This window comes from Ascaphus truei, chromosome 3 (genome assembly GCF_040206685.1).
Source record: "Ascaphus truei isolate aAscTru1 chromosome 3, aAscTru1.hap1, whole genome shotgun sequence".
NCBI classification, from domain to species: Eukaryota; Metazoa; Chordata; class Amphibia; order Anura; family Ascaphidae; genus Ascaphus; species Ascaphus truei.
The window spans coordinates 142,280,673-142,305,672 of NC_134485.1; the positions used below are offsets into that span (position 1 = coordinate 142,280,673).

General features: G+C 48.4%; 2 protein-coding genes across 2 annotated transcripts in view; one reads left to right on the forward strand and one right to left on the reverse strand.

Moving 5' to 3' along the window:
* NXN (nucleoredoxin) overlaps window positions 1-23,506 on the reverse strand; it is a 181,402-nt gene extending 157,896 nt beyond the window's left edge. The window contains exon 1 of the mRNA XM_075589592.1: window positions 22,715-23,506. Within this exon, the coding sequence (XP_075445707.1) occupies window positions 22,715-23,011 (297 nt within the window). The 5' untranslated portion in view covers window positions 23,012-23,506. The remainder of the gene's footprint in view (window positions 1-22,714) is intronic.
* A 173-nt stretch (window positions 23,507-23,679) lies between these two features.
* Window positions 23,680-25,000, forward strand: part of LOC142489214 (multidrug and toxin extrusion protein 2-like) — a 185,548-nt gene continuing 184,227 nt past the window's right edge. Inside the window, exon 1 of the mRNA XM_075589591.1 lies at window positions 23,680-23,711. The gene's annotated coding sequence lies outside the window, so the exon portion shown is untranslated. The remainder of the gene's footprint in view (window positions 23,712-25,000) is intronic.

Here is a 25,000-nt window from a genome sequence, read left to right on the forward strand (position 1 = left end):
AGAGAGGTGGGAGATATAGAGGGGGGGTCTCGCACGGCCGCTGACACTGGGTGGGGGGGGGGGGGGGGTGCTGAAGGGGTAATAATAGTGTGTGTGTCCCGCTGACTGTAGCGGCGCCGGGGGAGGGGGGGGGTCGGGGTGAAAGCGCGGGAGACACGGGGAGAGGAGGAGGTGCGCGCGGGTGCTGCTAACACTGTGAGCCCCGCTAATGTATGTAACAGTGTGTGTGTGTGTGTGTGTGGTGTGTGTGTGTGTGTGTGTGTGTCACTGTGTGTGTGTGTGTCACTGTGTGTGTGTCTGTCACTGTGTGTGTGTGTCCCTGTGTCCCTGTGTCCGTGTGTGTGTGTGTGTGTGTGTGTGTGTGTCTGTCAGTCACTGTGTGTGTGTGTGGTGTGTGTGTGTGTGTGTGTGTGTGTGTGTGTGTGTGTGTGTGTGTGTGTGTGTGTGTGTGTGTGTGTGTGTGTCTGTGTGTGTGTGTCCCCCCCTGTGTGTGTGTGTCCCTGTGTTTCCCTGTGTGTGTGTCCCTGTGTTCCCTGTGTGTGTGTGTGTCCCTGTGTGTCCTTTGGCCCGTCACTCCGCCTCAGGCCAATGAGAGGTGTGCGGGGGCGGGCGGGCCAAGGGACCAATGAGATTTCCCTAGGGACACCGGACATCCAGGCAGGCATGCATGCAGGCAGGCAGGCAAACATACAGTGCTTTCACTAATATAGTATAAGATACCCTGTTCATTTATGTAACTGAATTTGTAACCATGTATTATTTGTTTTACTCTGTGCCCAGGACATACTTGAAAACGAGAGGTAACTCTCAATGTATTACTTCCTGGTAAAATATTTTATAAATAAATAAATAAATAAATAATAACATCATTATTAGGTTAACTTGAGGGGTTACCAGCTTGTGACTTTGGGAGTGTCAGGAGGAGCAGTTGGGGAGGAGTTACATGGTGCACAGATTATAATGAGATGCATGACATTCTGCATTTGTGCACAATTCTTTTTTATCCTTGTATGTGTGCCAAAAGAGGTTCACCAGATCTAAATCTGAGCAAGTTAAACATAAGCACAATATGATGTAAGAATCTGTTTCCTAAGTATAGCACAACAAAATGGAGCAGTGCATTAAAACATACAGATGTGGCACGATAAAAGTTCCACCGTGAAGCACTTGGGGGTGGGTAGACAGCAGCCCAAGTGAGGCCATGATCGCGATCACATTTCCAGCACAGAGGGAATTTCCAGAAGGATTAATGCAGTGGGGGGGTCCCTACTTCTGAATGGGACTCCTGCTACGTTAATCTTACCGGTCCGCCACCAGTCTAGAAGAGCAGCGAAGAGAAATCAGAGAGAAGCAGTTCCTCTTTCTGTCTTCAAGCGCAGCTCTTACAGCAGATCTCATTATTTGTACTATTGTTTTTATTACATTAGATTGAAGCAGGGATCTCCAGAGCTGAACCGCATTCACTTCAGGTCCTGGGACCCCCTGCTTGCCGAGGTACAGGCCGGTATCTACAGCAAGTTGAAATCTCCCACGTCACAGACCACGTGACCAGGACATTTAAACAGCCGCAGATACGGGTATTCCATATCTGTATCTCGGGAAGCAGGGTGTCTCTGGACCTGAAATTAATGCTCCAGAGACTCCCTGCTTCAATCCTATGTACTAAAAATAAACTAAAAGCAACTCTTCATTACCTTAGTGGCATACCACCAAGGTAATGAAGGGGTTAAACCTTCCGCAACTCTCCTGCCCCCCCTCCCCAGATGGCCTAACCAATCAACAACCCTCTAGACTAATATTAGCCCAATATTCCCATCAGCCAAATGTGCCTCATAGTGGCCTTGGGCTTTAACAAAAAATAAAATACACATACAGTTCCTGGGCGCGCCCCCCCCCCCCCCCGAAAAAAAAACCCTAAAACCATTGACTGTCTCTGTTGATTACTAGGCTCTATCAATGGAAAGCCTAGATATCCACATTGGCAATCAATAGTAAGCTGTAATTAAAAATACCCCCCCCCCCCCTCTATTACCTTATATTATATTACTATAATGAAGGGGTTAACCCTGGTGCTAAACACCTACAGGGAGGCCCAACCACCCTCCCCAGGGCAACTAACCCCATCACCCACTTCTCTGCCCCAAAAAACACACACAACCCCTCCCTTCACAGATATGGGTAATAGCCAGATTTGGCTAATAGCACTTTTGCCCCTTGAGAAGCATAAAAAAAATAAGCATTACAAACTACAGTAAACATTACAATAAAATCAAACAATAGCATCAAATCCATTGATTGTCACTGTGGTTATCTATGACTTCAACGGGCAAAGTAGTACTTACTCCTGCCAGGATGAAGGCCATCCTCGTTCTCATCAGTGGCAACAACATCCAATAAAAGGGCCAATGCCCAACCATTAAAACATTATCAACTGGCTAGTAACTCCTTAATTACCTTAGTGTGTAATGACGGCTATGGTAATTAAGGGGTTAACCCTTCCCGCTAAACGCCCCCTCCCCCTCCACCCCCCGAGAGGGTTTAACCCCTTCATTACCTTAGCGGTTAGCCACAAAGGTAACGACGTTTTGCTTTTAGTTTATTTTTATTACATATCTTGGGGATGTTTCCATGTCCTGGTCACGTGTGCCGTGACACGAGAGATTTAAACTTGCGGAAGATACGGCCCCCCCCATATGGACCTTGGTGAGTAGGGGGTCCCCGAACCTGAAATGAATGCAGTTCAGCTCCGGAGACCCCCTGCTTCAATCCTTTGTACAAAAAATAATAATACAAACGGGGCGATCTGCTGTAAGAGCTGTGCGGGGAGACACAGTGAGAGGGACTTCTCTCTGCGCAGCTCTTATAGACTGGTTGGCCCGGTAGGATTAATCCCTTCAGGATAGCCAGCATTACTAGGCTTTCGGCACAGTGTAGCTGCGATCGGGCTCCGATAATCAGTAGCTTCCTTTCACTTCCTTGCCTGAGAGCAGAAAAAAAAGACACAGAATATATACAATTCTGTTCCAGGACAACCCCTAAGTGATGCCTTTTTCAGAAAAAAAAATGTTTATTTTTTTAAATATTTTTTTGTAAGTTTATCCTAGACCAATGATTCTTAAGTACTTTTAACTAGTAAGCTAATTGTCACCTTTTAAAAAATTTCATCTGGCTCTTTGTGGGACTGCACCTTTAAGAAGCACATGTGCAAGGGATGTACACATTTATTTCTGCTGAGTATTATATGGTCAAACATACAGGGAGAAAAAAAACTTAGCTTCTTAAGTGGGTATGCTTTAACCATCTGGTCTAGTGACTGCCAGAAGCAGACACTTGCTAACCTTAATTAAAGGGGCAGTTTAATACGTTAATTGTAGTTGGGGGGGTGTATGTGTGTGTGTGTGTGTGTGTGTGTGTGTGGGGGGGGGGGGGGGGGTTATGTGGGAGGGGGAGAAGTAGTATTTGAAAATAAAAAACGATATTTTTTTTAATGTTAACATTTTATGGTACACAGTTTTTTGGAGGCGTTTTGCAATCTGTATCAAATGTTAAGTAATAACACTGTGCCAGTCCTCAAAGCACTAGGGAAATTGTATTTTTTTGTTTTGTTATTTGTTTGGCAAGCAACTATGATGCCACCACTTAAACAGCGGTGCGGAAACTGGGGGGCGCGGGATTTTGTAAGGGGGCGTGCACTTGCAGAGGCACTGTGCTCTTCCCCAGGCATGTAAATTAAATGACGGGGGAGCCTCTGCAACTTTACTTATCTGCTCTCAGCCGGCTCTTCCCTGACAACGTGGCGTCAAATGGCAACGCGTCACATGACGCCATGACGTCATATGACGGGTGGAGTCCGAGAGCAGGTAAGAAGGGGGGGGCGGGGCGTAGGCAAGGGTGAGCGCGAACCTAAAAGTTTGCGCATCCCTGGCTAAACAAATAAACACAAGTTGCTGCTATGCTACAATCCAGTGTCCCAAACAAGAAGAGAGAAAGAAGACAATTAAAGGGTGATTACATATTTCTGATAACTACATGGAGTAGTTTAAAAACATTTTTGAACTACATTATACTGTTTCTTTAATATAGATTACAAGAACAAGCTTTTACATCCACAAAAAAAAAAAAAAAAACAGCCCAAACTACAGCAACCAGTTTGTAATGCGTACCACAACAATTAATGGGAATACAGAAGCTCGGGTGAAAAATCCATTTTGGGTGAATTAAAATGGTGTTTGTAAACAAAAGGGCCTCCCAAAACTCATGTATTTCTTTTCCAATTAAACCTTTTGAAGTATGTCTAGCCCAGTGCTACTAAGCCATCTGTTGTCCTCTTTTCAGGAATACAAAAGAAGTCAAATGGCTTCGCTATAAGGTTCAGACCAGGCAGCTGCCTCCATGACAATTCACACAATGTGCACAAACCGAATAGGTCAATCTCAAGTCAACTACATTAACTGATGTTTCATTCAATCAATGGGAGGGCAGCATGCAGACTGCATCGAGTATATTGTCCCCAACCCACTCGCGATAAACAGACCCCTCCGACACAGGCTCATGAATTAATAATGCGCATTTACATTGTGGAATTTATATGAAGAGACTACAAAAATGCCTGGTATCAAGACAGCCCGACAAGCTTCACAAATGCAGAAAAAGAAAGCGATCAAGTGAGTTCACCAGATTTCCAAAATAAGGAGAGACAATGGTCTGATGAGATGGTCCAATTGTTCGATATCTAATGTCAATTTCTACGTTTCTGCTTTTCATAAGAAAGAAATTATGGTTCACATGGTGCAGAGATGACACTTTAACAGCAGCACCTCGGAACCTGATTGATTCACAAAGTATAAACTGTCCCCTTTGGACAAGACCAATGGTGCAGAAATAATGTGATGAGCACCCAATATGGCTTCCTGATTCACACCATCAAAAGAGTTAATGAACACAATTTGTCATGTCCTCACTTTCCATCGTTTTGTTACAACCCTTATGTTAACTTTTTTCCTCCATTAAGCAATATAATGGGATAGTCAATATAACAGATAACCTCACACATCGTAAATAGAATAATGAATCCTTCCATTCAGCAGTGAAAGGGTTTTATTGTTTTACATGAAATAATTCCATTCTCCTGATGGAACAGACCAACCCACTTAAGGAAATAGAATTCAGAACAATTTATAATACACTGACGTTACTGTCTCAACTCCAAGATCCGATAATTTTGCTACATGTTAACCAATGTGCTGAATAAACTAATAATGGATATCAGAACTTGATGGATAAAATGTGGCCTAAATATAAATGCTATCCCAGCCTTGCATATTAAAAAGGTATATAGCACGGTGTGTGTATATATAGCAGTGCTGTGAAATGCTATCCCTCATTTCACATCATCAGGGGAGTGAAGAAATTCCACTGCAATAAGATATACATTTCTAACTAGAGGTGATACTGTACATTTGGCTATAAATATAGCAACTGCTATAATATTTGATCTTTAATATTTTGCAATATAGATCTATTGAGATCTTTCACCAAACAGCTTGCAAAATACTTGTTTGTGATGCATTTCTGATCCTCTCGGGACTGCAATTTACACCACATTGCTGGCCCTTTCAGCATACATGGGGTTACCCTTGTTTTACAATGCATAGCTGATTTATTTAAGATTCATGGCATTACTTTGCTTTGTATTGCTGATTTATTCAGTAGTCATGGTGTTATTCTGCCATACAATACATTTCTGTCCCTTTCAGAATTCAAGGGGTTACTCTGCATGAAATGAATCAAGCCATTGGCTCTTTTTGGATTCCCAAGAATCTGCAAGGAAAACATATTTATGGGCAAATTTGAACCACAAGTACAAATTGCAACCATTTACTCTTCATCTTACATCAGAGAGAACAAGCAAACCACTTGCGGTGTAATGTAGCATATTATTTGAAGAAGTAATATTTATCTTGTTTTGTCCTTACAAGTGAGAGTTGCATTTTCCCATTACAGCATGGAAGCCAAAAAAAAAAAAGAAGAAGGGCGGTTTAAGGGTGCCGTTCCACTTGATACTGTAAATATTGCCTTTGTCTTCATTTTCATATAAGGGTAGCTGTATTGGTCCCAGAAAGAGTAAGATACTTTGTGGGCTATGATACCTTTAATGGACCAACACATCAACCATACAAGTTAGTAACATCCAAAAGCTTTCATGACTGCAGAGGCCCCTTCATCATCTGATATTTTACGCAGAAGAGTAAGTAGCCTGTACAATCGATATATTGGTCCATTAAAAATGGAGAGCCCACAGCGTATCTTACCCTTCTTTCGTATCACACACTGAAATTGACTAGCAATGTGTCTATCTTATAGAAATATTGTTGAAAAACATTTTGTGAATACTCCTAAAACTGGCCTGCTTGTCATTTTATATTTCCATCCTGACCATTACGACATTGGAATCCCTCATATATTCTGAGTCCATTTACTGAAATTAGTGTAGATTGTATACTGTGTTCTCATATATGCTTTAATGCATATACACAACTCTCTATCCAGAGCTGGAAAATGGGTGGGCACCTGGTTGCCTGTGCAGCTTAAAATTCAATACTGGAGCCTGTGTTGTGGCACATTGCTGACTGACCAGTCAGACACGACCGTGACCAAAAACATCGCAAACTAGCCTGCCCCAGCTGGGGAGGGGAGGAGTTTGTGTCCATATCTGTGTGCGTCAGTGTCTCCCTCTGTCAATGTGTGATCGTGTGTGCATTTGACACACACACACACACACACACACACACACACACGGCCGCAGATGGTGCGTAATAATTCGAATTCAGACCAAAGTTTATTACATTTTCATCCACCCCTGATAGATCTCTATCTCTAGGTCTATATTTATTCGAAAAAATCATCTATTGCACTCAATAAATATTAAGGTTTGATCTGTCGATAGCAAAAATATAAAAAATGTGCAACGTTTCAGACCCACGCAGTCCTTTGTCCAGCTCCTAACTCGGTGGGATCTCCACTGCCTTCTTAGGCCACGCTTATAGTCCTTGCTACGGCGACGCGACGGCATCCGTGGCCAATATAGCAGCGATTTTTGCTTATAGTGTTAGAGACAAGAGACGGCGACCGGGGGGCGTGGCGTGGCCATGGCCGTGAGCGGTTCGCCCTCATTGGCTGAACCACTCACGTGGCCGCTGACGTCGCTGAAAAATCAATTTTCATTGATTTCCAGCGATCGCAACCAATCCGTCAATCCGCTCCTACTGTAGGCGCACGCAACTGATTCAATACAGTTGTATTGATGCAACGTTGCGTCGCCGGGACTATAAGCGCGGCCTTAGGCTGAGTCCACTGTGCCGCTGAACGCGCTAGGCGCGATCAGCCCAATTAATTCAAATCTGTCCGGCCACACTCACGCAGTGCACACCCGTACACTCGCGGGCACTCTGCACTTGCCGAGACAGATTAATGTGTGTTTCAGGCGCGCTGATGGGTCACATGACATCCTCAACCAATCAGCTCTAGTCACTGCTCGGCCACGCCCCTAACCCCCTAAAAAATAAATAAATATGAGCGCTCATGCTTGGAGTGTTGGTGACGTCACCGCTCTCAAGCATGAGCGCAGTCAGTGGCACAGAGGACGCAGCCTTGTAGTGGAGGTAAGAAGCTAATTTGGCGCCAAAGCGCTATACTTACTATATATCTTATATAGGTACACATACTGCATACAGTATAATTTTTGCATATACAGTGCATGCCACTTACCTTCATGAATAAAAATAGACCAAACATTAGGATTACTTCTGTTTGAACATTTCTGCTCTATAAATCTGTGTTAAAATCGGCTTTGTGACATTGTTGGAATTTCTTCCCTGCCTAGTTGGCCTCCCAAATGTAAACAAAGGCAATTTAACCATGTTGAAGTGTACCTATTCCACTTTTTCCTATCCTTTATACAATCTACTGTTACATTTTCCCCAGCAGTCTGGGTATTTAAAAAGCAAAGACTAAAATAAATCCACTTTCAGTTTGTAATCGATTCCTCGATTCCATTATTATGCGCTAAAACTTTACGGTTGTTTTAGGTTGTAAAAAAAAAAACCTGTCCATTTCTGCTTCCATGACACTATGTTGTGTGGAAACCCTCTCACTTAAGCTGCCTGCATGATAAAAAACCGTTGGAGCAATAAAGAGAGTAAAAAATTAAACGAGTACTGTAGATATTGCCAGTGCTGATAGGGAGGTATGAGGTCTAAAATCCCACCGTGAGAGTTCCATTGTAATTAACAATGCATGCTTTGCTGTTACTTTAATTTATATATTTTTCACTACATCTCAGGAGATGTTAGTTACCAAAACGTAACAAAAGGTATTAAAAAAAACTTTAAATCTACCTCTGAAAGGACAGCCCACATTGATTACAGAATCAATTTTCTGTGAACTTGAATTAAACAAATGCAATTCTGTTGACAGGAAAGATTTGGCTTCTATGGAAATTAACAAAGGGTTTAAGTCAATGAGAACTGAATACATTTGTGAATCAAGTGTTTCCTTTGCTAAAAACCAACCCAATCCATTAGTCTAAGAGGACCAGTAAAGGTAAAATAAAAAGTAAAATGGTACGTCTCCCATGCCAATAGTTCTGAAACTGTGGTCTCTTAACCACCAGTGGTCCACAAAGTCTTTAATGGTTGCCCTTGAATGTCACGGGAGGCCAGTACTTTTACACCGAAACCACCGGGATCACAAGCACCAGACAGGACATGGTTGTTGAATAAAATGAGGTTTATTCTGGCACGCCAGCAGACAAAACAAAGATGCACAAAACAAGATACAATACCAACTGGGGACCTGGGGGGTAGACACTAGCCTCGCTAGGTGCAAGGGCCTGCTTCAAGAAGGCTTAGGCTAAGGCCCCGCTCCCAGAGTCAGCGCACCCGCACTGCAGACAGGCGGGGCGCTGACATACACAGACCGCGATATGCGGTCTGTAGGGAGCGGGGGCCGAAGCGGGAGGCTTGACAGGGAGGGGGGCGTGGCTTGAGCGGAGGGACCCGCTACTCTCCCTCCCCTCCCTCCACGGACTCGGGCTGGAGCTGCTGAGGGTAAGTTTAAACACACACACGCAGGCACTCATACATACACACACACACACACACACACACACACACACACACACACACACACACACACGCGCACACCTGCTTTCACTCCACACTCCTCCCCGCTCCCCGAAGCCTCTCCTCCTCCCGAAGCCTCCCCTCCCCATTGGCTCACAGCCACACCACGTGACGTGTCAACGCTAGGAAACACCATTCTCTTGTGTCTCCTAGCGGCTGACGCGCCACAGCGTGTAGTCAGCTGTGCCGCCAGGAGGGACCGGGACCGGCTCGCGAGGATTCCCCTGCTGGTGGGGAACTCGCGACATGGCCGCCCGCACCAACGAGCGCAGCGGGACCGAGGCCTTACCCTGTCCGCTTCTCGTCCAGGATGTCAGCCCCTCTGACATGTATCTCCAGCTGGTCACAGTCAAGATCCAAACACCTTCACAAAATGTCTCTCAGATAGTCTCTTCAATAGATTCTCTGATCAGCAGTGCCTCTTATATAACCCTCTGTGGCTATCCTTTACATCAGGCCTGCACAACTCGTAAAGCGAGAAGGGCCGAACTGCTCAAAGGAAAAAAAAAATTGGGCCGCACGGGTAAAATCATCATCATCATCATCATATATCTCCACCAGCACCCCTCATCATCATCCTCATATCTCCCCCAGAACCCCTCACTATCAACCTTTGCGATATCATCCCCATCTATCTCTCATACCCCCATCTCCCCCTGCACACCACACACATCCCACCCCCCTGCACCTCACATCCTTCTCCCCCCCTGCACCTCACACCACTCCCCCCCCTGCACCTCACTCCACTCTCCCCCCCCTGCACCTCACACCACTCTCCCCCCCCCCTGCACCTCACACCACTCTCCCCCCCTGCACCTCACACCACTCTCTCCCCCCCTGCACCTCACACCACTCTCTCCCCCCCTGCACCTCACACCACTCTCTCCCCCCCTGCACCTCACACCACTCTCCCCCCCTGCACCTCACACCACTCTCCCCCCCTGCACCTCACACCACTCTCTCCCCCTGCACCTCACACCACTCTCTCACCCTGCACCTCACATCACTCTCTCCCTTTGCACCTCACATCACTCTCCCCTGCACCTCACCCCTGCACCTCACCTCACCCCTGCACCTCACATCACCCCTCCTGCACCTCACATCACCCCTCCTGCACCTCACATCACCCCTCCTGCACCTCACATCACCCCTCCTGCACCTCACATCACCCCTCCTGCACCTCACATCACCCCTCCTGCACCTCACATCACCCCTCCTGCACCTCACATCACCCCTCCTGCACCTCACATCACCCCTCCTGCACCTCACATCACCCCTCCTGCACCTCACATCACCCCTCCTGCACCTCACATCACCCCTCCTGCACCTCACATCACCCCTCCTGCACCTCACATCACCCCTCCTGCACCTCACATCACCCCTCCTGCACCTCACATCACCCCTCCTGCACCTCACATCACCCCTCCTGCACCTCACATCACCCCTCCTGCACCTCACATCACCCCTCCTGCACCTCACATCACCCCTCCTGCACCTCACATCACCCCTCCTGCACATCACCCCCCCCCTGCACATCACATCCCCTGCACCTCACCCCCCAGCACCTCCAATCACCCCCCTGCACCTCCAATCACCCCCCTGCACCTCCAATCACCCCCCTGCACCTCCAATCACCCCCTGCACCTCCAATCACCCCCTGCACCTCACCCCCTGCACCTCACATCACCCCTCCTGCACATCACCCCCCCCCTCCTGCACATCACCCCCCCCCTCCTGCACATCACATCCCCTGCACCTCACCCCCCTGCACCTCCAATCACCCCTGCACCTCACCCCCTGCACCTCACATCACCCCTCCTGCACATCACCCCCCCCCCCTCCTGCACATCACATCCCCTGCACCTCACCTCCCTGCACCTCCAATCACCCCCCCTGCACCTCCAATCACCCCCCTGCACCCCCTGCACCTCCAATCAACCCCTGCACCTCCAATCACCCCTGCACCTCCAATCACCCCTGCACCTCCAATCACCCCTGCACCTCCAATCACCCCTGCACCTCACCCCCTGCACCTCACATCACCCCTCCTGCACATCACCCCCCCCCCTCCTGCACATCACATCCCCTGCACCTCACCCCCCTGCACCTCCAATCACCCCTGCACCTCACATCACCCCTCCTGCACATCACCCCCCCCCCTCCTGCACATCACATCCCCTGCACCTCACCCCCCTGCACCTCCAATCACCCCCCTGCACCCCCTGCACCTCCAATCACCCCCTGCACCTCCAATCACCCCTGCACCTCACATCACCCCCCCCCCTCCTGCACATCACACCCCCTCCTGCACATCACCCCCCCCTCCTGCACCTCCAATCACCCCTGCACCTCACCCCCTGCACCTCACATCACCCCTCCTGCACATCACCCCCCCCCCCTCCTGCACATCACCCCCCCCCTCCTGCACATCACATCCCCTGCACCTCACCCCCCTGCACCTCCAATCACCCCTGCACCTCACCCCCTGCACCTCACATCACCCCTCCTGCACATCACCCCCCCCCCTCCTGCACATCACATCCCCTGCACCTCACCCCCCTGCACCTCCAATCACCCCCCCTACACCTCCAATCACCCCCCTGCACCCCCTGCACCTCCAATCAACCCCTGCACCTCCAATCACCCCTGCACCTCCAATCACCCCTGCACCTCCAATCACCCCTGCACCTCACCCCCTGCACCTCACCCCCTGCACCTCACATCACCCCTCCTGCACATCACCCCCCCCCCCCTCCTGCACATCACATCCCCTGCACCTCACCCCCCTGCACCTCCAATCACCCCTGCACCTCACATCACCCCTCCTGCACATCACCCCCCCCCTCCTGCACATCACATCCCCTGCACCTCACCCCCCTGCACCTCCAATCACCCCCCTGCACCCCCTGCACCTCACATCACCCCTGCACCTCACATCACCCCTGCACCTCACATCACCCCCCCCCTCCTGCACATCACACCCCCTCCTGCACATCACCCCCCCCTCCTGCACATCACATCCCCCCCTCCTGCACATCACATCCCCCCCTCCTGCACATCACATCCCCCCCTCCTGCACATCACATCCCCCCCTCCTGCACATCACATCCCCCCCTCCTGCACATCACATCCCCCCCTCCTGCACATCACATCCCCCCCTCCTGCACATCACATCCCCCCCTCCTGCACATCACATCCCCCCCTCCTGCACATCACATCCCCCCCTCCTGCACATCACATCCCCCCCTCCTGCACATCACATCCCCCCCTCCTGCACATCACATCCCCCCCTCCTGCACATCACATCCCCCCCTCCTGCACATCACATCCCCCCCTCCTGCACATCACATCCCCCCCTCCTGCACATCACATCCCCCCCTCCTGCACATCACATCCCCCCCTCCTGCACATCACATCCCCCCCTCCTGCACATCACATCCCCCCCTCCTGCACATCACATCCCCCCCTCCTGCACATCACATCCCCCCCTCCTGCACATCACATCCCCCCCTCCTGCACATCACATCCCCCCCTCCTGCACATCACATCCCCCCCTCCTGCACATCACCCCCCCCTCCTGCACATCACCCCCCCCTCCTGCACATCACCCCCCCCTCCTGCACATCACCCCCCCCTCCTGCACATCACATCCCCCCCTCCTGCACATCACATCCCCCCCTCCTGCACATCACATCCCCCCCTCCTGCACATCACATCCCCCCCTCCTGCACATCACATCCCCCCCTCCTGCACATCACATCCCCCCCTCCTGCACATCACATCCCCCCCTCCTGCACATCACATCCCCCCCTCCTGCACATCACATCCCCCCCTCCTGCACATCACATCCCCCCCTCCTGCACATCACATCCCCCCCTCCTGCACATCACATCCCCCCCTCCTGCACATCACATCCCCCCCTCCTGCACATCACATCCCCCCCTCCTGCACATCACATCCCCCCCTCCTGCACATCACATCCCCCCCCTGCACATCACATCCCCCCCTCCTGCACATCACATCCCCCCCCTCCTGCACATCACATCCCCCCCCTCCTGCACATCACATCCCCCCCCTCCTGCACATCACATCCCCCCCCTCCTGCACATCACATCCCCCCCTCCTGCACATCACATCCCCCCCCTCCTACACATCACATCCCCCCCCTCCTACACATCACATCCCCCCCTCCTGCACATCACATCCCCCCTCCTGCACATCACATCCCCCCTCCTGCACATCACATCCCCCCCTCCTGCACATCACATCCCCCACTCCTGCACATCACATCCCCCCCTCCTGCACATCACATCCCCCCCTCCTGCACATCACATCCCCCCCTCCTGCATATCACATCCCCCCCTCCTGCACATCACATCCCCCCTCCTGCACATCACATCCCCCCCTCCTGCACATCACATCCCCCCCTCCTGCACATCACATCCCCCCCTCCTGCACATCACATCCCCCCCTCCTGCACATCACATCCCCCCCTCCTGCACATCACATCCCCCCCTCCTGCACATCACATCCCCCCCTCCTGCACATCACATCCCCCCCTCCTGCACATCACATCCCCCCCTCCTGCACATCACATCCCCCCCTCCTGCACATCACACCCCCCCCTCCTGCACATCACATCCCCCCCTCCTGCACATCACATCCCCCCCTCCTGCACATCACATCCCCCCTCCTGCACATCACATCCCCCCCTCCTGCACATCACATCCCCCCCCTCCTGCACATCACATCCCCCCTCCTACACATCACATCCCCCCCTCCTACACATCACATCCCCCCCTCCTACACATCACATCCCCCCCTCCTACACATCACATCCCCCCCTCCTACACATCACATCCCCCCTCCTGCACATCACATCCCCCCTCCTGCACATCACATCCCCCCCTCCTGCACATCACATCCCCCCTCCTGCACATCACATCCCCCCCATCTGCACATCACATCCCCCCCTCCTGCACATCACATCCCCCCCTCCTGCACATCACATCCCCCCCTCCTGCACATCACATCCCCCCTCCTGCACATCACATCCCCCCCTCCTGCACATCACATCCCCCCTCCTGCACATCACATCCCCCCCTCCTGCACATCACATCCCCCCCTCCTGCACATCACATCCCCCCCTCCTGCACATCACATCCCCCCTCCTGCACATCACATCCCCCCACTCCTGCACATCACATCCCCCCCCTCCTGCACATCACACCCCCCCCTCCTGCACATCACACCCCCCCCTCCTGCACATCACATCCCCCCTCCTGCACATCACATCCCCCCTCCTGCACATCACATCCCCCCCTCCTGCACATCACATCCCCCTCCTCCTGCACATCACATCCCCCTCCTCCTGCACATCACATCCCCCCCTCCTGCACATCACATCCCCTGCACCTCACCTTACCCCCCTGCACATATCCACGTTCGGATCAGGGGGGGGAGCGGCCGCAGAAGAGCTCGGCTGGCTGTGACTTCCCCCTCCGTCCCACGTTGCGAGCGGGGGGTTGGGGGGAGGGAGAGGGAGCAAGGAGCGGGCCCTGCGAATGCGCGCCGGGACCGCGGGGAATCGCCGCCATTTTTTTTTCAAAGTTTTTTTTTTTTTAAATCTCATCGAGGGCCTCAGAGGCCAGGCGGGCCGCATGCGGCCCGCTGGCCGCGTGTTGTGCAGCGCTGCTTTACATGGACAGGGGCTGCTGGCCAATCAGAGCAGACCTGATTGTCCACTCTTTCCCACTCACCATATGTCTTTAAACGCCTCCACACTCCCAGCCTGTCTCAATAGACATTTCTCTGCAGGACCCTTAGCTGATTAAATCAAAGAGTCCCCTCCATAGAAATGTACATATGCAAATCACATTACAAGTCTGCTATCTTAGAAATGAGTTTAAAACCAGAGACAGAACATAAAACACAGACAGAGCTCAATGCACATCCAGTGAAACTCATACACGGTACAGTGCCTAAATATATATGTATAAATATCTATTAAATAAAGTGGTCTTTTAGTTTAACATTTTGGCCAAATTGTTGTAAGCCCCTGAGCCACTGCACGGCAGACCACATTTTCAAGGGTCCCTAACACTAATATAAATTCTTAATAACCTGTGCAATACCAGGAAGAATGATTTATAATAAATCTGTCAATATTAGTTGCAAAGCACTCTGTATTAGATTTGTCACAATCATACTGCAAGCAAGCAAGTTCCCCTGAGAGTGGGAGATGCTATGGAGTGAGCTTTTAACCATTTAAATGTTAGAAGGGGTAAGCTTCAATTAGGTGGGAGGTTGCCACCCTCCAATCAGCTAAGACTAGCTGAACAAGAATTGCAAAACATACTGGACACCTAACAAGCTCCTATTGAACCCCCAAAATAACCACAACATATATATAAGCATATGAGTGTCACAGAGGAGTGCTACTGAGCATGGCAATATATATTTAAAACCAGAGGCAGAACATACAACACAGACAGAGCTCGTGCACATCCAGTGAAACTCATACACGGTACAGTGCCTAAATATATATGTATAAATATCTATTAAATAAAATAGTCTTTCAGTTTAACACTTTCAAGGGTCCCCAACACTAATATAAATTCTTAATAATATGTGCAATACCAGGAAAAATGATTTATAATAAATCTGTCAATATTAGTTGCAATGTTCTGTCTCTGGTTTTAAATATATATTGCCATATATTGCGATGCTCAGTAGCACTCGAGGCTCGTGCAAAGTACTCTGTACCTTGTTCTGCTTGAGCTCTGTCTTTGCCGCTGTGATTACTTGCTTGTGCTTGACCTCTACCTGGACCTGACCACCCCTGCCTGCTGCCTGCCTCGACCCTGGAATTGGAATTGACTACCCCTGCATCCCAGGCCTCAGATCCCAGGCCAAGCCACGAACATCTATCGTCCCCGGAGGGAACCAAAGTTCATCTGTTGGTGTGTGACCGGGGAGAGGAGTTGCGGTGAGCCCGACTTCGTGAGTTCCCGCTGGCGGTGAACAACGAGGGCAAGATCTGACACGGTGGAGCCACGGAGCAGTATAGCAGTGAAGCGGCGGTTGCTGATCCTTTGGAGCATGAGTATTATCTCATAACATGCTTTTTATTAATCTATGTTTGTGAGTTCATTTTATGAGCCTTTTTGGGAAATTAAATATTTTTTTTGCACAGTAATGCACTAGGAATCGGCGCTTTTTTTCTATGCAGGTGGAGAGGGAGGTCGTTGCACCCTCGTTGAGAAGCTGCCTGTTTCCTGATAGTGCTTGGTTTTATTTCCCTTCATTGGACATTGCTTTTGGACTCAAAAGGACAGCTTGTATTGTGCATTCATAGGAGGTTCCACAGCACCGTATATGTATTTATTTATGTATTATGGTTTAGATATCTATTGGTCATGCTATATTAGTGTATATATTGGATAATATATTTACGGTATTTATATCATTACATACATTATTTATATTTTTATTTTTAGCAATTTTTTATTCTACCTCGTTCTCTGACATCTCCACACAGGCGCAGATCTTTAATGTATATAATTGTACATATATATATATATATAAATAATTATTACATAACTACAGACATACCCCGCATTAACGTACGCAATGGGACCGGAGCATGTATGTAAAGCGAAAATGTACTTAAAGTGAAGCACTACCTTTTTTCCACTTATCGATGCATGTACTGTACTGCAATCGTCATATACGTGCATAACTGATGTAAATAACGCATTTGTAACAGGCTCTATAGTCTCCCTGCTTGCGCACAGCTTCGTTATAGGTAGGGAGCCGGTATTGCTGTTCAGGACATGCTGACAGGCGCATGCGCGAGCTGCCGTTTACCTATTGGGCGATATGTCCTTACTTGCGAGTGTACTTAAAGTGAGTGTCCTTAAACCGGGGTATGCCTGTAAATTATTTTTAATCAGTCGTGGGAAACTATTGTACATGCAGTGACTTGGAAGTGCTCTAGTACTCGGAGACCTGAAATAGCTCTTTTTTGTTTTTTTTTTACCTACTGACATTTGAAAGAAAGTGGATTTATTTTAAGGAGCTTTATAACTACAGTATTCTACCGGTATTTAAATAGTGTAAATATTGCATAAACCTTTATAAAAGGATGTCAACAGAGCTTTGCACGGATGTTTCTGCACAGAAAAAAATAGCTCAAAATATATACCAGGGCTCTGTCCTGGGACCTCTTCTCTTTTCTCTGTACACACTCTCTCTAGGTGACCTAATAACATCTTTTGGGTTTAAATATCACCTCTATGCTGACGACACACAAATATACTTTTCAACACCTGACCTTACACCTGCTATACAGACCAAAGTTTCTGAATGTCTCTCTGCTATATCATCCTGGATGGCCCTCCGACGCCTTAAACTCAACATGGCTAAAACAGAGCTCCTCATACTTCCTCCCAAACCTGGCCCTACTACCTCCTTCCACATTACTGTTGGAACTACGATCATCCACCCAGTAGCCCAAGCACGCTGCCTAGGGGTCACACTCGACTCCTCTCTCACATTCGCCCCTCACATTCAAAACATTTCTAAAACTTGTCGCTTTTTCCTCCGCAATATAACAAAGATACGCCCTTTCCTCTGTTGCTCGACTGCTAAAACTCTGACTCAGGCCCTCATTCTCTCCCGTCTTGATTACTGTAACCTCCTGCTGTCCGGCCTTCCTGCCTCTCACCTGTCTCCCCTACAATCTATCCTAAACGCTGCTGCCAGAATCACTCTACTCTTTCCTAGATCTGTCTCAGCATCTCCCCTCATGAAATCCCTCTCCTGGCTTCCAATCAAATCCCGCATCTCACACTCCATTCTTTTCCTCACTTTTAAAGCGTTACACTCTTCTGTCCCTCCTTACATCTCAGCCCTAATTTCTCGCTAGGCACCATCCCGACTCTTGCGTTCTGCTCAAGGATGTCTTCTTTCTACCCCCTTTTTATCTAAAGCCCTCTCCCGCCTTAAACCTTTTTCACTGACTGCCCCACACCTCTGGAATGCCCTTCCCCTCAGTACCCGACTAGCACCCTCTCTATCCACCTTTAAGACCCACCTTAAGACACACTTGCTTAAAGAAGCATACGAATAGCACTGTGAACATTCTGAACACATGATACATAAAGCTTGGCCCCCTGCAGACGCACTTACCAGAACTCCCTCCTCCTGTCTCTGTACGTTCTACCTACCTACCAATTAGATTGTAAGCTCCTCGGGGCAGGGACTCCTCTTCCTTAATGTTATGTTTGTCTAAAGCACTTATTCCCATGATCTGTTATTTATATTATCTGTTATTTATTCGATTACCACATGTATTACTACTGTGAAGCGCTATGTACATTAATGGCGCTATATAAATAAAGACATACAATACAGGCATACCCCGCATTAACGTACGCAATGGGACCGGAGCATGTATGTAAAGCGAAAATGTACTTAAAGTGAAGCACTACCTTTTCCCCACTTAACGATGCATGTACTGTACTGCAATCGTTATATACGTGCATAACTGATGTAAATAACGCATTTGTAACAGGCTCTATAGTCTCCCCGCTTGCACACAGCTTCGGTACAGGTAGGGAGCCGGAATTGCTGTTCAGGACGTGATGACAGGAGCATGCGTAAGCTGCCATTTGCCTATTGGGCGATATGTACTTACTCGCGAGTGTACTTAAAGTGAGTGTACTTAAAGCGGGGTATGCCTGTACAATACAATACAATACCAACCACAAACACCTACAAATAAAAGGTCAAGTAAATTGCAACCAGAATTTGTTGTAAATGTAACATACAAGATATTATTCAGGAGCCTTTCTTAAATGCCAATATAACGACAAAGAGCAAAACAATCTGAGGATAGTATGTGCAAAAAGTATGTAATCCGATTACTAATTAATAGTTACAGTAACAAAACACCTACTTACAGTAGTTCCTTGCAACTTAGTACCAAAGTGCTAATCATATGATGCTTTGAAAAATACCAGTTGGAAAATGGAACTCCAGTCTCCAATGCTTAAAGGGTTAAGTACTGACTTAGTTGCTTTATAAAAATAATTGTAACATTTATATATGTATCTTTTTATAATGCAATCATTCACTTATTTGTATATTTATATATTACACCCAACACTGTTGTTGGTTTACTTTGGTCCTATGCGGGACCACGCCTAACTGGTCCACGCTCTCACTGACAAACTGCAGAACTGGAACCTAAGGCCGCGCTTATAGTGCTGGCGGCGCAACGTCGCCCGAAAACAAATGCATTGCCGCCACAGCGTGCGCTTATAGTAAGCACGATGGCGACAATGCAATGGAGCGATGGAGCGTAAACTGGTATCCGGCAAAATTTGATTTTTCAAGGGCTGTCGCCTCATGTGACGCCCTTGAACCAGTCAAATGCCAGGAAACCCGCGATTCCGCCGCCCACCGAAACCTAACTTTCGCATGTGGCGACGGCGACAGGGACGTCATCCGTCGCGTCGCCGGCACTATAAGCACGGCCTTAGAAACACCCTCCTTATTGATTCACCTTAAAATATTAAAATGTTTCTAGTTTAATAATACCATACATCTATTAGGTTAAAAGCTACTGTATCTGGAGAAGAATGTGGTCAATTATCAGTTGGCTATAATATGTCAGTGGTAGGAAATAGTAAATTACACACACTGTAAAATTGGGGAGCCTTACTAAATAATATAGAGTCAGGCTTGTGAGTGGGCTGGGAATGCAGGAGATTCGTCATTCTGGTGGGTAGATGAAAGAGTTGCTATGTTAGATGACAATGTGTTAAAGCGACAGGGGCACACCCATATGACCAAAAAATATCAGGCTTACAGTGTCAGCAATATATGACACCATCTGAGATAAATACAATGAATATATATATATATATATATATATATATATATATATATATATATATATATATATATATATATATATATATATATATATATATATATATATTCATTGTATTTATCTCAGATGGTGTCATATATTGCTGACACTGTAAGCCTGATATTTTTTGGTATATATATATATAGCAACTGTAAATATTACTGTATGTTCATTTGCATGTCTTAGACAGGTCTGCAACCCTGTCTTTCCCCATTGTCACCCAGCATACAGCACTTCCACTGCAGCAAGGGATTCTGGGAAATGACATGCAAATGAGCACTCAGTGCCACCTTTTGTCTCAAGCTCGTATTACACAAGCCAATCCTCACGCCACTGCATGCTGTTTTAAACACAGCTTTTAAACAGAGGCTGGGATGAGATGCAAAGCCATTAGACCTACTCACATATATATATATATATATATATATGCAAATACAACTGTATGCATTTGCTTTCCTGTGGAGGGTTTTTGTCACTTTTTTTACTCACCATAACTTAACTCAGTATTATGGTGTGTATATATATATATATATATATATATATATATATATATATATATATATATATATATATATATATAAATAAATGACAGGGTTGCAAACCTGTCTAAGACATGTGAATGTGCTCACAAGTGATACTCTTTATTGACTATATGCCAACGGTGGAGGGTTTTTGTCGCCTTTTTCACCCACCATAACTTAAAATGTGTATGGTAAACTTACCCAGCCTTGAAAATTGCAAAGCCAGTACAACCAACCCTCACCCTGATGAGACCCATTAAGGTTGAACATGTCTGTGAGTGGTTTGACTGGCTGTGCATCTAATCTCATGCTGTGCTTAAAAGATGTGTGAACAGCAGAGCATTCACTTATATGGGTTCCATGTAAATGGATTTCAGGCAAAAAGGTGGCAGTGTGTGCTCATTTGCATTTCATTATCCAGAATACCTTGCTGCAGTGGAAGCACTGTATGCTAGGTGATAATGGTTGAAAGGCAGGGTTGTAGACCTGTCTAAGACATGTGAATGTGCACACAAGTGATATATATATCAGTATGTCTGTCTGCGTAAGTATCAGCGTGTTGATTTCTGTGTATGGTCTGTATAGAAGAGGGGCCTACTGCATTTGTGCAGTGTGGTTATAGAGCATTAGATATTGGAAGCAGATATAAATGGCATGGAGCACCATTAAAATGTATGCTAGCAATGTAATTGAACTACCTACTCCCCTATTTACCATTGCACAGCTAAAATAATTTTGCTTACACAACACAGCATGGTGACAAGTGCACCATAGACAAGTGACAGTGTCAACTTTACTTTGAGATTAGGCAATTGACTTTGTAGTGGCATATGTATTCAGATGCAAAAAAGAGTTATGTTTTTTCTGATTCACAGGCATTTAGGTTGCTTTGCAAGACATCAACAGGGAATACCAGGGACAAAGGTGGGTAGTGTCTGACTGCTATCATCCAAAGTTGTATTGGGCAGTAAAATAGCATGGATTGTTTGAATGCTTTTCTCTTATTGCTAGGCTTGTAGGGATATGTACAGGTCTGCGCAGAATAGGCCGCTGACATTATTCCACATGGCAGGACTTTAAACCAGGGTTCACTCGGATAGGAACAGTGCATAGCAAAAGAGCTAGTTCTGCTCTGACATCAGCAAGGTTGTCTGGGTCACAGAATGGATGGGTGGCTTTGCTGATAAGCCAACAGAGCAATTTATACATGTCATTGTTGGGCGATCTGATTTGCTAAGCTGGGCATAGACTGTCTGATCTGAGAGGGGTTATATGTTAGGCGTCGTCCATGCTGCCGAAGACCACGCAGGAGCGCGATCACATTACCTTAAGGCATTGATCGCACAGGCACAAGAGCAGAAGGGGCCGCGCATTGCACGAGGAATCAGTTGAAACTGATTTCTCGGCACGACGGGCAGGTCACGCTAGCGGTTCGACCAATGAGGGCGAATCAGCTCCGTGACGTCATACAACGCCCCGACAGCGCGTCTACCATGTTCTGAAAACGCACCTGCTTCACACGGTGACGTCACACACGCCTCCGCGCGGACGAAGGCTTAGGGTTCGTCCAGGGTGGGTAGAGGTGTGCTGCTTTTCCTGGCCGGCTAGGTGCGTGTGCGTCTGGGGGCACGGCCTCTACGTCACAGAGCTGGTTCGCTCTCATTGGGCGAACCGCTGACGTGACGCGCTTGCGGGCGTCAAATTCAAATTTGCTCCCGCCCGCTCAAGCAGGACACGTGTATTGTCGCAAAGTGTCTACCGTGAGCGCCCGCTCAGCGCCACCCTGGACGAGCCCTTAGTATTGGAGACCAGAGGACCACAGATGTAGACAGGGTAGTCTGATGGGACCTCCATCAAGGGTGATAGGTTTGGGTAGTGCATCCTTAGCATGGGTAAATAGCCTCATTCTGTTGGGATACCAACAGGAATGAGTGGGTACGTTCAGTAGTTGTGGGTGGTTGCGTTCAGACAGCACTAGATCAGTTGTCACATGAAAAACAATAATTAGAGGTACGGCAGGCTAAGCAGCCGTCTGCATCATGATCCCCCCTCCACCTCTGACCCTCTCTCACCTTCTTGTGCTTCTCCTGGTAGGGCAGTGCCAGCCAGGGCATGTCCTTGAGGAAACTCTGCCACTTCTTCTGGTCCGGGTCCGAGGAGATGAATACGATCTCCAGGCGCTCCCGGGTCTTGCAGTAGAAGTCGCTCAGGCCGGGCAGCAGCTGCAGGCAGGGAGCGCTCACTCCGCAGCCGAACAGCAGTCCGACCAGGGAAAGCCGAGAGCCCAGCGACTGCACGTCCACCTCCTCCCGCTCCGCCGTCACCAGCTTCTCCCCCAGCAGCTCCACCAGCAAACCGGAGCCCGACATGCTGCTCGGCCTGCCCCCCCGCTGTCCGTGTGCGCGGCTCTGTATCGGGCTTGAGAGACGCGCTCCCCGGCGGCCGGGAGGGGGTGAGCCGCGTGCGCGACACGAGCTGCGCCGGAGCCCGAGACGCACTCAGCCCATTGGCTGAGGGAGGGAGGGGAGCCGGCTACACATGGATACAGAGCGAGTAGGGTGGAGACTAGGGACACCGTGCGTATGTGTGTGATAGTGCCGCCTATAGACTGCGCTCTGTGTCATCTACATGCAGTGTTTCATGTGCGGGCATTGTAATGTGTGACATCTACAGACTACTATAGCGTGCACCGGCTACCAACACCGAGAGTGGGGTGAACACTTAGGGCAGTGTGTGTGGGCCAGACGAGCAAGGCGGCGCGCCTTCAGGGGGGGCTCCTGTCGGCGCCATGATCCAACTTTCATCGAGGGGGGAGCTGGAGGAGAGAGCGCGGGGGCCCCCTTTCTCAGCTCCCCCCTCTGGTCGGAGGAGGAAGTGCGGCCCCAGACCGCAGAGAGGGTTCACTTACCTTCTCTGCGGAGGGCCGCCTCCTGCATGGCAACGCCACTGCGTCATAAGATGTCACGTTGCCATGGCAATGTGATGTCACACGAGGTTGTGATGTCACATGAGGTCATGATGGCACGTTGCATGGCAAAGCAACACTGCCGAGGAGGGCAGCTTATCAAAGTAAGGCCCCTTTTTTGTTTTTACAGGGGGACCCCGCAAGTGTGTGTGTGTGTGTAAACATATGGCTTCTCTGAACCCTTTCTCCTCCCATACCACAAGCAATAGGCAGCGATTATAGTGCAGGTGCGCGCGCGAGATGGAGCGCAAGGAATTGTGCACGCCTGTCGCCCGAGCGATCTGTGAACTTTGATGGGGAGGCGTGGCCTTGACGTCACCAGGCTGGTTCGCCTTCATTGGTTTAACTGGTCACGTGAAGCGTCCGTCGTGCGAAAAAACAAAATAATTTGTCTCTTGAAAATTCTGCCATGCGGTCGCTCTTCCACGCGTGTGCGGATGCGCCTGCCAACCAAAAGCATGAGGCTTCTCCAGTCCCTTTCTCTTCCTAACACCAGCTTCCCCGATGTCTTTTCCACCCCCCTCAGATGTATCAGGCTTCTGTAATATTTTTGTTCCTTTTGCCTTCCCAGGGATTTGTGGATCCTTTATCTCCCCACCCCCCACACAAGTATCAGTCCTCTCTGATCACTTTCTCTACCCACAGTCAACATCTCACAAGTATCAGGCTTCTCAATATCCCCTCCCCCAACGCACACTGTTCCCCCATGCTTGGTTTTGATGCTAGATTTCATTGCTGCTCGGAGTGGAAATTGTCCACAGTGCCATAGTAGTAGTCTTTTTAGTGTGCTACATACATCCTGACATATGTAAAGTCAACTTCACCAATTCCATAATCACTTTTATACACCCTACACTCCCTGTTGTGAAGGGATCATGTAATTTGCGATGTCATCACAGTGGCGTAACAACAATGTAAGGGGCTTCTGGTCATTTCACTTACCTGCCGGCCCTCGAATTTGCAAGGTGAATTTGTGTAAAACGTTTGAGCATAATCGGTTGTATCTGTTTGATACAATTTTACATCGTGTCATTGTGAGGTATCTATGAACAATTGCATAGTGAAATAAATAAATGAAAGAGTCCTTCTGATCAATTGCTATATATATATATATATATATATATATATATATATATATATATATATATATATATATATATATATATATATATATATATATATATATATATATATATATATAGTGTTCGACAATCCTATACATTTACACGCCCGGGGCGGGTGGATTTAACCCCCGGGCGAGTAACTATTGGCCCAAGCATCACACGTGTTTTGTTTTTTTAAATTTTCCCTGCTCGCGCTAAAATTCCCTGCTCGCGCTGGCTGAAAAAAAAAAAACTCCTGCTACCTGACTGCTGATTGGCGCGCGCTCCCA